This window comes from Anas acuta, chromosome 19 (genome assembly GCF_963932015.1).
Source record: "Anas acuta chromosome 19, bAnaAcu1.1, whole genome shotgun sequence".
NCBI lineage: Eukaryota > Metazoa > Chordata > Aves > Anseriformes > Anatidae > Anas > Anas acuta.
In genome coordinates this window covers 3,326,305-3,340,915 of record NC_088997.1, presented here as the reverse complement: position 1 = coordinate 3,340,915, position 14,611 = coordinate 3,326,305, and the positions used below count along the sequence as shown (strand labels likewise).

Sequence of the window (14,611 nt, the reverse complement as noted above, 5' to 3'; positions counted from 1 at the left end):
TGAGACAGTGAACATGTGAAGAGATTTAACAATTCTCTTCGAGTGAGTTGACCAAATGCATGCAGAGCTTTATTAATTCCAGTTAAAATCACAGCAGAGTGAATTTTGTATGGAAGGCTTTTAAGCTACTGCTGCTACTTCCGTAATTGTTTCAGGCTTCTTCAAATACTGACTTCCATGTACTTTGAGCTGCATTTAGATTTTTGTAATTAGCTGAAGAAACAGGCTGATAGCAGATAATCTAGTTCTTTTTAGCCCTACAAATGCATTTCTGACTCTTGTCAGACCAACCTAAGAAACATTCCTGTAGATGAAAGCATCAGATAACGCTATCAAGCTTGGCCTTAGATTATTATTATTATTCTTTTTAAGGAAATCCTATAAGGAAGACAAATGAGATGCAAATGAAACACATTTCATCATGACACTGTTGGGGTGGGCTTACTGTATTTATCTCTTTTAAACAGCTGGAGTGTTCAGAGGAGCTGGGAGATCTTGTGAAATCTGTAGATCCTACACTAGCACTTAGTGTCTACCTGAGAGCCAATGTTCCAAACAAAGTCATTCAGTGTTTTGCTGAAACAGGACAAGTCCAGAAGATTGTTTTGTATGCTAAGAAGGTGAGAGGAAACTAAGTTGCTATGCCTGTTCTATATTTAGGAATAATTTATGTATGCTCTACAATTACTGAAAGTATTCTTGGGGGCATCTGAGAGTTTGTATTGCCTCTCTTGGTCCAAAGTTTTGTTGCTAGTTATTCCTAGACTTCTTACATGTATCCCTGCATCCTTCCCTGTGTAGCCTCCTCCAAATGAGGAAATTGTGACTGCTTTGTGTAAGCTACTGACAGTAGCTTTTACTGAGCTCTGTGTTCTTGCTGAGTTACTACTTCTCACTCTCTCTTCAGGTTGGGTATACTCCAGACTGGATTTTCTTGCTGAGGAACGTAATGAGAATCAGCCCTGATCAAGGACAGCAGTTTGCACAAATGCTTGTTCAAGATGAAGAGCCTCTTGCAGACATAACACAAGTAAATAATTTTATTGCTGTTACATGTTAACTCACAAGGTGATAAATTGTTAAGAGGAGCCATACTCCTCTTCCATACATCAGGGAAAATACTTTGAACTATTTGTTTGGGTTTACCCTACTGGAACAATGCGGTTCCTTGCCTAGTTTTAAGAACACTGTGTGACAGCTTGATATGTTCGAAGCTGCCCTTAATATTGCTTTGTCTAAATGTGCTTTCAATTACAAGTCAAAAGCCTAATCTTTTTTGCAGATTGTGGATGTCTTTATGGAATATAACTTAATTCAGCAATGTACAGCCTTCTTGCTGGATGCACTGAAGAATAATCGTCCCTCAGAAGGTCCCCTGCAAACACGTTTACTTGAGATGAACCTCATGCATGCGCCTCAGGTATAGTTTGCAATTTTAACTGAATTAGACGAGCCTCTAGTTTGTGGTCCATATCAAATGCCACTGATAAATGTTTAAAATCTTGAAAGCATCTCTGCTTCAACTGTAAAGCTAGAATTCTGTTATATTTTTTAGGTGCTTCAAAGCCCTAAGGTAGTTTCTCTTCTTTTCAGATCATTTCTGAATTGCTCAATTGCATAGAATTGCTGTGAGTGTTACTGTTAATTCTTGTCTTCTTTGCTACAATTGAAATACAGTTTCTCTCAAGCTAGAAAGTTTTGTTTATGGGGAGCTGCACATTGAATTGTGACAGTGCTGTAGGAGCTAAATGAAACTTTGTTATTACTTCTAGGTTGCAGATGCTATCCTGGGAAACCAAATGTTTACTCATTATGACCGGGCTCACATAGCTCAGCTGTGTGAGAAAGCTGGCTTGCTGCAGAGAGCACTCGAACACTTCACAGACTTGTACGACATCAAGCGTGCAGTAGTTCACACTCATCTTCTCAATCCTGAGGTATAAAATCAAATTTCCTGAATCTATCAAAAGCTAAGAAATCAATGATTTCTTTCCACTTTGACTTCAGAGTGTAGTGTTTTACTTGGGTCTAAAATGGCTTATGTATTTTTGCAGTGGTTAGTGAACTATTTTGGCTCCTTATCGGTAGAAGACTCGCTGGAGTGTCTGCGTGCTATGTTATCTGCTAACATTCGTCAGAACCTGCAGATCTGTGTCCAGGTAGCTTCAAAATACCACGAACAACTGTCAACACAGTCGCTTATTGAGCTCTTTGAGTCCTTCAAGAGCTTTGAAGGTAAGTTGATGCTCCTGTCTTTAGCAAAAGGAACTAGTGCTCACTTTTTCATACATGTATACATGAAGGATTTGGAGGATGGTTAATGGAATGTGGTGCTATTATGGATGGATTTCTTCCATAGTGTGCTTTTTCTGAAAAACATGCACACAACGTTGATTACTTCAGGCAAGTGACTTCCAAGTCGCTTAAAGTTGATGGCACGTAGGACTTGATTAAGTGAGATTTAGCTGCGAGTTGTGGTAAGCAGCTTTTTCACTGTGTGCTTGTTTTGGTGAAAGGTTGCGAGTGTGGCTTGGACCCAACTACTTCTGATTTTTGGAACCCTTCCTTGCTCTTGTGTAGGGGTGTAAGGAAGGCACGTGCTGGATATTATTTCAACAAAGTTGATCTATCCCAGTTGATGGGAATACATTACTATTCATCAAAGTTGCATATGATATGCTAGTCTGTGTAATACATGGAGAACAGCAGGTACAGCTTGGCTAGAGCATCTGGTCTTTGTAAAATAATTGCAATACTTGAATTAAAAGTTCTTTATAAGCTTCTGCACTAGTCCTATTTCAGATTTTCACGTAATCAAAACTAGGTAGGCTTTCCCACAAGCTAATACTCATCCAACTTAAGTACTAGCAAAATAACATGTTGACCATTTCCTTCAAGGTTTGTTTTATTTCCTGGGCTCTATTGTAAACTTCAGCCAGGATCCAGATGTGCACTTCAAGTATATTCAAGCTGCATGCAAGACAGGGCAAATTAAAGAAGTAGAAAGAATCTGCAGGGAAAGCAACTGCTATGATCCAGAACGTGTTAAAAACTTCCTCAAGGTAATATTTGGACAGTGTGGATTGTGTTGGTGTCAGTTAATTGCATGAATGCTTTCAGAGTTCAAGGTTGATCTATCCATTCGTTTTACTTCTATACACTTTCTGAAACTTCAGCCAGGTGAACTGCAGTTTAGCTCTGCTAGGATAATGCCAGTCTGTGTAAATACACGCTGACTGTTCCTGCTGGGATTCAGAGCACCTCTGTAACATAGTTCTGAAGAAGTTCCCATTTTGTAGCTCATTATTAGTGCTGAGCTTGTTGACAAATGTAACGTTGCTAGAAATATCTCGGAAACAATGTGGGAGGGGAAAACTTTATCTGGGAACATTTCCTGCCTTCACGTTTGTCAGTTATATAGCATAGTCCTAGATTTTGCTGATCACATCTGAAGATGGCAAAACACTTCAAATGAGAATTCTGTAAAATAAACTGGTGTCAGTGAGGTGTAAGGTATGTAAAATGACCAAGCCACCTAAGATAAGTTACCAAGCTGTCAAATTCCTGATGAAAGCTATTGTTTTTTGTGCTGTTCCATGTCTGGAATGTGCAGGACATGTACCAGGTAAATCTCCCAGTACAGGCCTCCCTGTGTAAACTCCTTAACTACAATTTGTATCTGTAGGATTATATTCTGGGATGTGCATGTTCAAATAAGTGCTCTGAAATGCGTGTCTGGACTGGTGTCCACCATGTAGATGAGCTTCTGTATTGTAACGATTGTAATCTTATGCTCAAAGTGGAATAGTTCTAGATAACTTAATCTGGTTAACAATTTCAGTACGACTACTAGCTTAATTCTCACTGTTCTCTAAATCCAGTGCTACAAGGTATCACAGGACACCTGGTGCTTGGAGTCAGTTCTGTGTGGAAGCTTTCCATTATGGTCCACAACTTAATTTAGTCTTGGTTAAATGTCTTTTTTGAAATCCCAGAGTGCTAATCCTGCACACCAATAAGCAGTGGCAACTAAAAATGCTGCCTATAGCTTAGACTCACAATAGTTGTACTGTGTTGTAACATTTTGTAGACCCTGCCATGCAAAGCAGCACGGTTAAACTTCAGAAAGCTTCTTGCTGTAGGCCCTGATGTGGGTGTATTCCTACTTGCTGCATATTGTTTAAAAAAAAAAAAAAGTCAAATAATAAGCTGTCGTTAATTGATTGACAATTGAATTTGGGGCTTTCCAAGTTCAGCTTCCTTTAACAATTTGATTGTATCTTTCTGCTTGACTCTGAGATCAAAACCAAATTACACGAGTTCTTCTCCTTCTAGGAAGCTAAACTCACTGACCAGCTACCGCTCATCATTGTGTGTGATCGCTTTGACTTTGTCCATGACTTGGTGCTGTACCTGTACAGAAATAATCTCCAAAAGTACATTGAGATTTATGTACAGAAGGTAAGTTACAATTTTTCACTTAGCTTTAATGGGCCAAACTGATCAACCTTTCTAGTATTGTGTGCAGCTATAAGCACAATGTTTTTGTAAGTATTCAGCAAAAAGCCTCATACTTGAGACTGACATCTAAGTATCTGTTAGTGGCCTTTGGCAAGTTAGCCCTTATGTGAGTCAGAGTTCTTATTTATTCTTCAGTCAGTCAGAGTGTAACCCCCCCCCAGTAATGTGCCTCGTGAAGGAGGAACACTTGATAGAGGAAGTAGAGGTTTCTTAGCGTAATTTTAACTTCCAGCTTTGGGAGGGTGGGAGATTCTCCTCTTCTGTTTATTGCAGGGACAAGTTGGCTTGCTTAGGAGCTCTTCCTATGGGGGCTGAGCACTAGCGAGCCACTTAACTGTGTTACAAACCCCTGACTGGAGAATTGATTTTTTTTTTTTTTTTTTTTCCAAGCCTGTCCAGATCCTCAGGAGATAGGGCAGGAAGATGAGGTCACTCTGAGCAAGCAGCCTTCATGTGTATTTCTAGGGATAAGTTCTGACTCTGCTGCATGACAACACGCTGATTTCTTAAAATGATCTTGTTTAGGTGAATCCAAGCCGCCTGCCTGTTGTTATCGGGGGACTGCTTGACGTGGATTGCTCTGAAGATGTGATCAAGAACCTTATCCTTGTTGTGAGAGGCCAATTTTCAACTGATGAACTTGTTGCAGAGGTTGAGAAGAGAAACAGGTACTGAACTTCTGCAAGTCTCTTAATACCGATAGACCAGTGATTGTAACGCTCATCTGTCTGTGTGCGTCCTAAGTATGTAACTAACCCTGGTACTGACAGATAACCAGAAGGTGCCTTTGGGTGAGAAAGCAGCAGAAGTCTGCTGTAATTCTTGGCTGATGTGAGGACCCCCCATTAAGTAGTCTTGAGACAATGAGCTGCTTTAGCATGTGATTCTTAACTGTCAAAAAGTTATCCCAATGTAATAGTGAACCAGAATTCAGGCCAGAATGGAGTACTGTAATTCTGGTTTATTTACTGACTCTTCTACACTAGAGCTGACTTCCATAATGAATAAAATGTGCGAGGGGATACCTATTCAACCTCTAATACAAAACTACCTTCTTTTTAGGCTGAAATTGCTTCTGCCCTGGCTGGAAGCAAGAATTCACGAGGGTTGTGAGGAGCCTGCAACTCACAATGCGTTGGCCAAAATATACATTGATAGCAACAACAACCCGGAGAGATTCCTGCGTGAGAATCCTTACTATGATAGCCGCGTTGTTGGCAAGTACTGTGAGAAGAGGGACCCTCACCTGGCCTGTGTGGCTTATGAGCGTGGACAGTGCGATTTGGAACTCATCAATGTATGTATGCCAAGGCTGCTTGACTCATGGTTTCAGTTCTAACCTAATATGGGATAGGTACTTCAGGATAATTGCTGACAATAACATTTACTTCCTGAAAAATACTAAGCTAGGAAGTGCTCACTTGTAGTCAAATAAGTAGCTATTTGAATGTCCCCTGTAGATGAATGAGAAATGGGAGATTGCTCTGGAAATCCTAGAATGGGAGGCTAATGGAAGCATCAAAACCCTGGATTTCTAGCTCCCATCTCAGGGGGCTTATCTGATGTTGCATTACAATTAGTGTGTCCACTGGTAGACTCCAGTAGTTGTGACTCCAATCTGAAAAGGCTTTGCTTTTTCACTAGGTGTGCAATGAGAACTCCCTCTTCAAAAGCCTTTCTCGTTACTTGGTTCGCCGTAAAGACCCTGAACTGTGGGCCAGTGTGCTATTGGAAAGCAATCCTTACAGAAGACCACTGATTGACCAGGTATAGCTGATAAAATATTAACAGTCTTTGATGTATTACCTTGACTGGCTTGCACCTGCCTTACCTGACGTGTCAATGGCTCGACTCTGCCTACAGGTTGTACAGACTGCGTTGTCAGAGACCCAGGATCCTGAGGAAGTGTCTGTCACTGTGAAGGCCTTCATGACTGCAGATCTTCCTAATGAGCTTATTGAACTGTTGGAGAAAATAGTTCTTGATAACTCTGTGTTCAGTGAGCACAGGTATGTAATGTCAACCTTGAGTTTAAGAAACTTGAATTTATACCTGATGTAGGCGTTGAGCTGCCCTAAGGTGGAACAGCAAATTAACTAGTAACTTCTCCAGAGGGGAGGGTGAATGTCTTGATCATTACTTGATTTATGTACTACTATTTTCTTTCTTTATTTAGGAATCTGCAGAACCTTCTAATTCTTACAGCTATTAAGGCTGATCGCACCCGTGTCATGGAATACATCAATCGCCTGGATAACTATGATGCCCCAGACATAGCCAATATAGCTATCAGTAACGAGCTCTTTGAGGAGGCATTTGCCATCTTCAGGAAATTTGATGTCAACACGTCAGCTGTACAGGTATCTTAAAGTTTGTCTGCAGTAAATTTGCGATGTGCATCCTCACAGAAGGACTTTGCTGTTAATTTGTGACTTTGGTACTTAACACGAGTTGGCACCAAAAGCTGCTCGGTGTCTTTGTCCTATGAAGTAAAACCAACATTCAGTGTGGACTCACTGAGGAATTGCAATGTGAAACGTAGCTTCGTGTATTGTAAAATTGACCTTCATAGGTAGTGACTGATCATGGCAACCCTTTCTGTAGGTATTAATAGAGCACATTGGAAACCTGGATCGTGCGTATGAATTTGCTGAACGCTGCAATGAGCCTGCTGTGTGGAGTCAGCTGGCTAAAGCACAGCTTCAGAAAGGAATGGTAAAAGAAGCAATTGACTCGTATATTAAAGCAGATGATCCTTCCTCGTACATGGAAGTTGTTCAAGCTGCCAATGCCAGTGGTATGATTACATTTTATTTAAGTCTTTGCTGTTGATGTTGCCGAGCTCTTTTGCGTGATCTGCTCCAAAAGCAGTTCTGCCAAACCTGTCTCTTGATTCAAGCAGAGTCATCTGACCCTTAAAGACTGCCCTAAAGAATGGGAAAGTTGTATTCTATTTGCAAATCATCAGTTGTCTTATGACTACCTTCTTTACCCAGCTGGAGACTTCTGTCAGAGCAGTTGCTTATAAGGTGGTCTTTACATGTAGTTAAACAGCAGAGTTGACTTATCTAAGGTCACTACGATGGGCTTAATGAATGCAGCACACACAGTATAAAAGCTAGTCGTGATTGTTGGGGTTCATCATATTTTGAAATACGTCAAACTAGGTTGAGCTGGTAGTATAACCTAAGCATAAAGGATCTCAGTGGTGGGGATTAAGCATTCTGAACTCCATTTCACAGGAAACTGGGAAGAACTGGTGAAATACCTTCAGATGGCACGCAAGAAGGCCCGGGAGTCGTATGTGGAAACAGAATTAATCTTTGCTCTTGCTAAAACAAACCGTCTAGCAGAGCTAGAGGAGTTTATCAATGGACCCAACAACGCACATATTCAGCAAGTGAGTGATTTTTTTTTTTCATTTTTTTTTCCAGTGTTAGCAGAAAGCTCTGTAGGCCTCACTGATCAGTGAGGTGTTGGGACTTCTGTCTCTTTAGATATGTAGGTTTTGAACCTTGCAGACATTTCCATTTTTGATAATGGCTTAAATGCTACACATTTTATTTAGGCCTGTCTGAAAAGCTGCAAGAATAACCTGGTTATGTTCTGCCGTAGGTTGGCGATCGCTGTTACGATGAAAAGATGTATGAAGCAGCTAAGCTGTTGTATAACAACGTGTCCAACTTTGGCCGTTTAGCCTCAACTTTAGTTCACTTAGGTGAATACCAGGCGGCTGTGGATGGAGCTCGGAAAGCAAACAGTACTCGCACGTGGAAAGAGGTAAACTTACTGCTTGAATAACTTAAGAACTACGGAGCTGTAGTCTCTTCAGAAACTTTTGTAATAATCTATACTAAAATTGTCAATTCCAGGTCTGCTTTGCTTGTGTTGATGGAAAAGAGTTCCGTCTGGCCCAGATGTGTGGACTTCATATTGTAGTGCATGCGGATGAGTTGGAAGAGCTAATCAATTATTACCAGGTAACTAAGTTGACTGCTATTTTACAGTCACGGGCAGAGTTGCCAGTAGAGAATGTAACTTAAGGCTGGAAATCTGAAGTCTGGTTGATTCCTAATGTTGAAACGTCTCTTAACTGTATTTTTTAGGATCGCGGCTACTTTGAAGAGCTGATAACTATGTTGGAAGCAGCACTTGGGCTTGAGCGAGCACACATGGGAATGTTTACGGAGCTAGCAATTCTTTACTCCAAGTTCAAACCACAGAAGATGAGGGAGCACTTGGAACTGTTCTGGTCCAGAGTCAACATCCCCAAGGTGAAAGACCCATTAAACATGACACTTAAAGCACATCTCTCAGGATTGTGTGTGCCCTAGCTTTTGCAGTAGCAGCTCATCAAGGTTATGAGAAGCACTGATAACAATATAATTATATATATAATAATTAGAATTTCTAATGTGCCTTTTGCTTAGGTTCTGAGAGCTGCAGAACAGGCCCATCTCTGGGCTGAACTGGTGTTCTTGTATGATAAGTATGAAGAATACGATAATGCCATAATCACAATGATGAATCACCCAACAGATGCTTGGAAAGAAGGACAGTTCAAAGATATCATTACTAAGGTATAACTTTACTAGTGAAAGGAATTAAAATTCTTGATGTGTGTACTTCCATTCTTTTCATTCACTAGTAGTCTGTTTAACATCCAGAGTTCTTGATGTTGCTGTTTAATTTTAAAACAAATCAACTACAGTAACTAAAAGGATCCCTAGAAATAAAGGGGGGGAGGGGGGCTTGGTTGTGCTGGAATATTTAAGTTTATGTCCATCTTTCATTTGGATTCCTTTGCAATCAGGTTTCTGCTCTGAACGTATGTCCTTGCTCATTTCTAGGTGGCTAATGTGGAGCTGTATTACAAGGCCGTTCAATTCTATTTGGAATTTAAACCTCTGTTGCTTAATGATCTGCTGATGGTGTTGTCCCCTCGGCTTGACCATACTCGTGCTGTTACTTTCTTCACCAAGGTAATTTCCCTACTATTCAGATCCAAGGAGAAGTTAAAATTGCAAAAGCATTTAGTTGTAGAAGCATTTTAAAATGCTCGGCTACTTCACTGCCTCACAGGGAGGATGCTGAAATCTACAGAAAGTTGCCTTGACTTAAGTTTATCTGTCTGCTTCCTTGAAGGTTAAACAGTTACCACTGGTTAAGCCTTACTTGCGTTCTGTTCAAAATCACAACAACAAATCAGTGAACGAGTCTCTGAACAACCTTTTCATTATTGAAGAAGACTACCAGGTATGTCTCGTCTCGAAACAGCAGTATCTGGAACAGACAGGGACTCGCATGTTGTATGTGCTTTGTAAAAGATCTGCTCCTGAACTTCAGACAAGTTCTGTTCAAGCTGACTTTTGTGGCAGTATTAAGTTAACACTCTAGGTCTGCTTTTCACATCTGGAAACAGGTTTCTCCCTTGTTTTCAATAGATTCTGCCTGTGTACTGTTAGCTAACATTCCTTAAGCGTATGTTCTTTGCTGCTTCAAACTGAACTAGTAGTGATTAGGGAAGGATTAAGTCAAGAACTGTCAGTGGCTTTTTGGGGGCATTTTTGGTTATTCCTTCTAGGAATTGACTAACTGCTTTGAGTGTGACAGATCCAGCTTTTATTTAAAGCAAATGGGGATGCGAAGGAAAGAATGCAAACATCTAACTATTCTGCTATTTGCATAACCTGTACTGTATGTATTCAGTCTCTTGACGTCAGCAATGGCTACTGAAAAATATGAACCAGTATACCCTGAACTCCATGTGCGTCAAATGCCAGCTTCAAAAAAAAAAACAAAACAGCTCTCACTGCAGGTCTGAATAGTATACTTTTATTTTACTAGAAGTAGGAATACAGAAGATGTATGGAAGATGTTGACATCTTTGAGGATGCAATTGTTTGGGTGAAATGTGAATAACTTTGTTGTTCTTGCCTCAGGCCCTTAGGACTTCTATAGATGCATATGACAACTTTGACAATATCTCTCTTGCTCAACGTTTGGAGAAACATGAGCTGATAGAGTTCCGAAGAATTGCTGCGTATCTCTTCAAAGGAAACAATCGCTGGAAACAGAGTGTAGAACTCTGCAAGAAAGACAGACTGTATAAGGTAAGACCTGTGCGCAGATCTGGTTTAGCATACTTTACTTGTTTCTAGTCTTTTAACTGACTCCCAGAATTTGGAATCTTGACTTTCCAGTCAAGCTGCATCTTTTTGGAGGCCACTAGGTGGTGCCTGTTGCTAATCTGGCACATCTTGCTGCAGAGTAGCACTGTATTTCCAAGATTTCTTGGAAACAAGTTGTAGAATGCCTCCTCTCTGCTAATGTTGCTAATAAATTGCAGATTAGTTATGAACCCCACCCACATCAGTGAATATACTATGGCACATGAAGCTAACCAGACTCTCCTGTTGTAGGATGCAATGCAATATGCTTCAGAATCCAAAGATACTGAGCTGGCGGAAGAATTGTTGCAGTGGTTCTTGCAGGAGAACAAGAAAGAATGCTTTGGTGCTTGTCTGTTCACCTGCTATGATCTTCTAAGGCCGGACGTTGTCTTGGAAACAGCATGGAGGCACAACATCATGGACTTTGCCATGCCATACTTCATTCAGGTCATGAAGGAATACTTGACCAAGGTAAGAGCAGGCGCTTCTCCAACAGTGAAAGCTTGTTAGTCACTGTGGTGTGTATGCCTTGAGACTGTCTGCTTGCTACTAACATTGATATGGGCTTCGTCAAATGTCTGTCTGTCCATGTCCACACTTGTTTTTCAGTCCATCTGGGGAGAGACTTCGCCCTCTAAGAGACTGAAACACTTGCAGACTCCACTCTTATCTACCAGTTGCAGAACCTGCATCAGTAGTATTTGTCTGACTGTGGGCAGTGTCTTAGGTAGTTCCAAGATTCAGGCTTTTTATATGCCATGTCAGTCAGGAATCCCAGCAGAGAACAAGCTCTAACTAGATTCTAAAATGTTTACTAAAAAATCCTTATAGCCAGAACTTGATTTAACTTTGTCTGCTGTGCACTTAACTTTAAACCATGGCTCTGATGCTAATGACACTAACTATTTGTTTGACTCAACTCTTGTTTGAGGTCACTTTAGGATGGGGAAAATACTTGGTAATGCTCTGACAGACTTGAACCAGGTTTGTCACAGCTAAATACCAGCTGTCACTAGCAAGATTTGCCCTGCTGAAGCTGCTAGAGTATCTTAAAATTAAATGGTGTAAATTCCTTAATGATCAGAACTTTTTGTATGAGAAGTAAAAGTTGAATTCAGTGCTTGAGTCGATGAAGACCACCATAGTGCCCGTTTGTCTAGGAGACTTGCCTGGCTGTTGCTTCCTTCAGGAAGCTGCTATCCTTAAATGCTGAACTTTGTGGGAGGTGGGGAGCTATCTAAGCAATAGCATTGCTCGTCAGACATGCCTGATGTACCAAGCTAATACTAGGCCTCTCCTGGGACTAGTAGTCCTGGAGTAGGATTCTTAGAGATAAAAATATCAGGATTTGCTGAAGGGTTAGGATATAACTATAGGGTAGCTAATGAAATCAACGCAGTACAACCTAGTAATGAGCAGAGCTGCCTTTCTAAAGCAGATACTTCTGGTGTATCTTTGTTTTTGCTCTCCTGTACCTTAATTATTTCTTCCCTGACACTTTTGTTTCTACCTCTTATATGCTAAATATGGAATTTGATTTTTCTAAGCTGCACCTTCTGAATTCCTTTGCAGGTTGATGCAATAAAGGAAAAGGTGAAAGTTGATTCTTGTTTTCCATCTTTAAGTCTGGAGGACTAAGTCTAAGGATTCTGCATGAGTTTTTTTCTTTCCTACGTTTATTACACTGCTGCTACTGCTTTTCCCCCAAACAAAATATCACTAAAGCATATGCAAATTGTTTAACTCTACAAGTAGTTAGTGCAGTAGGACAAAAGTAGATTCATTTGCTACTAATATGCTAGTAGATCCTCAGGAAGGGCATACGGGTGATCAGTTGGATCACAGTCAACCTGGTGTCAAAGGGGTGAAGTGCTACTATTGGACTGCCAAACTGACTGGAGGAATGACCTAGAGTAACGAATAATTAAGTCTTGGACTGCTGGCTCTCTCTGAACTATAAACCAATATGGCATTTGCTAATATATTAGCGAATATACAAATACAGGACTGTGATCCAGTTTCTGATCTCTTGACCGTTACTAATGTGTGCTGACAGTAGACAAAATAGATACTAGCTGCTTCAGAAGAGACTCTTTCTCTCTCAGGTGTCCAGTTCTTATGGTGCTAGTCTAATCCACATGGTGTCCTAGTTCACACGATAACTTAAAACCTCAGCTATTAGACCAAGTCTGTGGTTCCCTTTCCTGTAGTAAGTTTGTTGTAGTTGTGCAAAAAAAAAAAAAAAAAGACTGCCTTCCAAGCTCCTCAGCTTCATTAAATTTCTCTTGCTACCTCTTAAAAGAAAAAACAAAAAAGCTCCTCTGAGGCTGCTCTGGGTCTTGCCTTTTGCTATGCAATGTTGCCCTTCCTAAGAGCAATTCTAAGGCTTCTGTCCATTTGTTCCTGTACAAATGCCATTCCAATTCTCCTTAGAACAGAAATCAGCCCTAGTGTGAGTTTTCCATTAATATGGTTGGGCAAAGGGCAAACTGACAAATGGCTTCAGGATGGACTAAGTGCAAACTGCTTTTTGGTGACAAGATGTCTGTAAATACACCACTGGAACTCAAGGCTAACCTGACTAAAATGTGTAGTGTAAGGTCCTTCAGCAGCTAGTAAGTGAGGCAGTAAGAAAGCGTGTGTGTGAAAAAAGGTAATTGAACTGCAGTGTTTGCATAAACTAGCATGTGTAGCAGTCATTGCAATTACATCCCACTACTCCTTAAGCTACAAGGCATTGCTGTGGGCTGCGTGTGGTTTTTTGGGGGGAGCCTGTATGGCAGTCATCTTCAGACCTCACTCCTGCTTCAGTACTTTTGCCTCTTTTTCATGCACACATAACACGATAACATTGAATGCATGTTACTTTTCTTCTACAGCTTATTGCAGTCCCTGTGGAAAAGCCTTTAAAACAATCTTGTAACAAGTGTGTTAGGGTACCGAACCTGATGACGGCTAAGCAAGTGGTGTGAGAACCATCCTGCAGGCTGGTTACAGACTTGCTCTTGTTATTGAAAATATTTGTTTAATTCTGAGGAGATGCATCAAAACTGGGTCAAAAATGCATTAAATGTCCTGGGCTGGAGGCTTTCCAAGCGTGTATAAACCAAATGCCTCTGCTTAGTACCAAACTCGCACATTCTTCTTGGATCTGCATCTCTAAACTTGTGCTTTTGTGTTCAGTGTGTTGCTATTTGAGTCAAAACCAGTATAGTTTTCAGCCCAGTGTCTGGAAATGAGTCGTAAAGCATTGGCATATGCTCCTGTGCGCTTTGACAACAGCAAGCCAGATACTGGTGTGAGACAACAAAAAGGCGCTTGCCATGGAAGCCCAATCAATGAACGAACTCATAAAGCTCAGGACTTAAGCCACTTCATGGATTAATGCCTCTAATTGAGGTTACAAATTAAGAGGTTTATGGAACATGTAACGTGCAACTAAGAAAGAAGAAAGCTGGTAGTGCTGCTTGCAGGTAACAGCTAACGTAGCACAGTTAATCTGAAAACTCTTCAACTCATGGATGTTGATGTAGCTGTTCAGTGATGCTGACCCTGTGTAAGTACAGGAAACTTACCTTCGAGCTCCTTTATTAAGGACACATGAAATTAAAGACTAATCTGGTTTGTGAGTTGTCTTACTGTTTTACAAAGTAATTGGCATGGTTGTCTCTGACTTTTTTCTAAATCTTATCTCCCAGGTAAAATATCAGTACCTAATTTTTGTGGTTCTAGTTTCAGGGCCTGCCTTAGCCTGTAGTAATGCTGAGTTTCCTCGGATCCATTTTAGTAGCAAGCGATGCTTCAATACAGAACAAGTTTCTTCTCTTGCCTTTTGTAGGGCTGGGCTAACAGCACATTTCCACTCACTGTGCAGCAGAGTGAAGCTGGCTAGTCTTGTCCTGTTACCGTGTATTAAG

At 40.7% G+C, this 14,611-nt stretch overlaps 1 protein-coding gene across 2 annotated transcripts in view; it reads left to right on the top strand.

The window, feature by feature from the left end:
- Positions 1 to 14,611, top strand: part of CLTC (clathrin heavy chain) — a 29,800-nt gene that overhangs the window by 13,197 nt on the left and 1,992 nt on the right. The window contains exons 9-31 of one of the 2 annotated variants that reach the window (XM_068656303.1): positions 468 to 620; positions 908 to 1,030; positions 1,283 to 1,420; positions 1,773 to 1,937; positions 2,055 to 2,235; positions 2,899 to 3,062; positions 4,336 to 4,461; positions 5,047 to 5,189; positions 5,584 to 5,818; positions 6,166 to 6,288; positions 6,385 to 6,530; positions 6,698 to 6,881; positions 7,126 to 7,318; positions 7,764 to 7,921; positions 8,137 to 8,301; positions 8,394 to 8,501; positions 8,628 to 8,795; positions 8,952 to 9,101; positions 9,372 to 9,503; positions 9,667 to 9,777; positions 10,464 to 10,634; positions 10,944 to 11,165; positions 12,267 to 12,287. In XM_068656303.1, coding sequence (XP_068512404.1) covers positions 468 to 620; positions 908 to 1,030; positions 1,283 to 1,420; positions 1,773 to 1,937; positions 2,055 to 2,235; positions 2,899 to 3,062; positions 4,336 to 4,461; positions 5,047 to 5,189; positions 5,584 to 5,818; positions 6,166 to 6,288; positions 6,385 to 6,530; positions 6,698 to 6,881; positions 7,126 to 7,318; positions 7,764 to 7,921; positions 8,137 to 8,301; positions 8,394 to 8,501; positions 8,628 to 8,795; positions 8,952 to 9,101; positions 9,372 to 9,503; positions 9,667 to 9,777; positions 10,464 to 10,634; positions 10,944 to 11,165; positions 12,267 to 12,287 — 3,480 coding nt within the window. The remainder of the gene's footprint in view (positions 1 to 467; positions 621 to 907; positions 1,031 to 1,282; positions 1,421 to 1,772; positions 1,938 to 2,054; positions 2,236 to 2,898; positions 3,063 to 4,335; positions 4,462 to 5,046; positions 5,190 to 5,583; positions 5,819 to 6,165; positions 6,289 to 6,384; positions 6,531 to 6,697; positions 6,882 to 7,125; positions 7,319 to 7,763; positions 7,922 to 8,136; positions 8,302 to 8,393; positions 8,502 to 8,627; positions 8,796 to 8,951; positions 9,102 to 9,371; positions 9,504 to 9,666; positions 9,778 to 10,463; positions 10,635 to 10,943; positions 11,166 to 12,266; positions 12,288 to 14,611) is intronic. The other variant, XM_068656304.1, reaches the window with a different exon arrangement.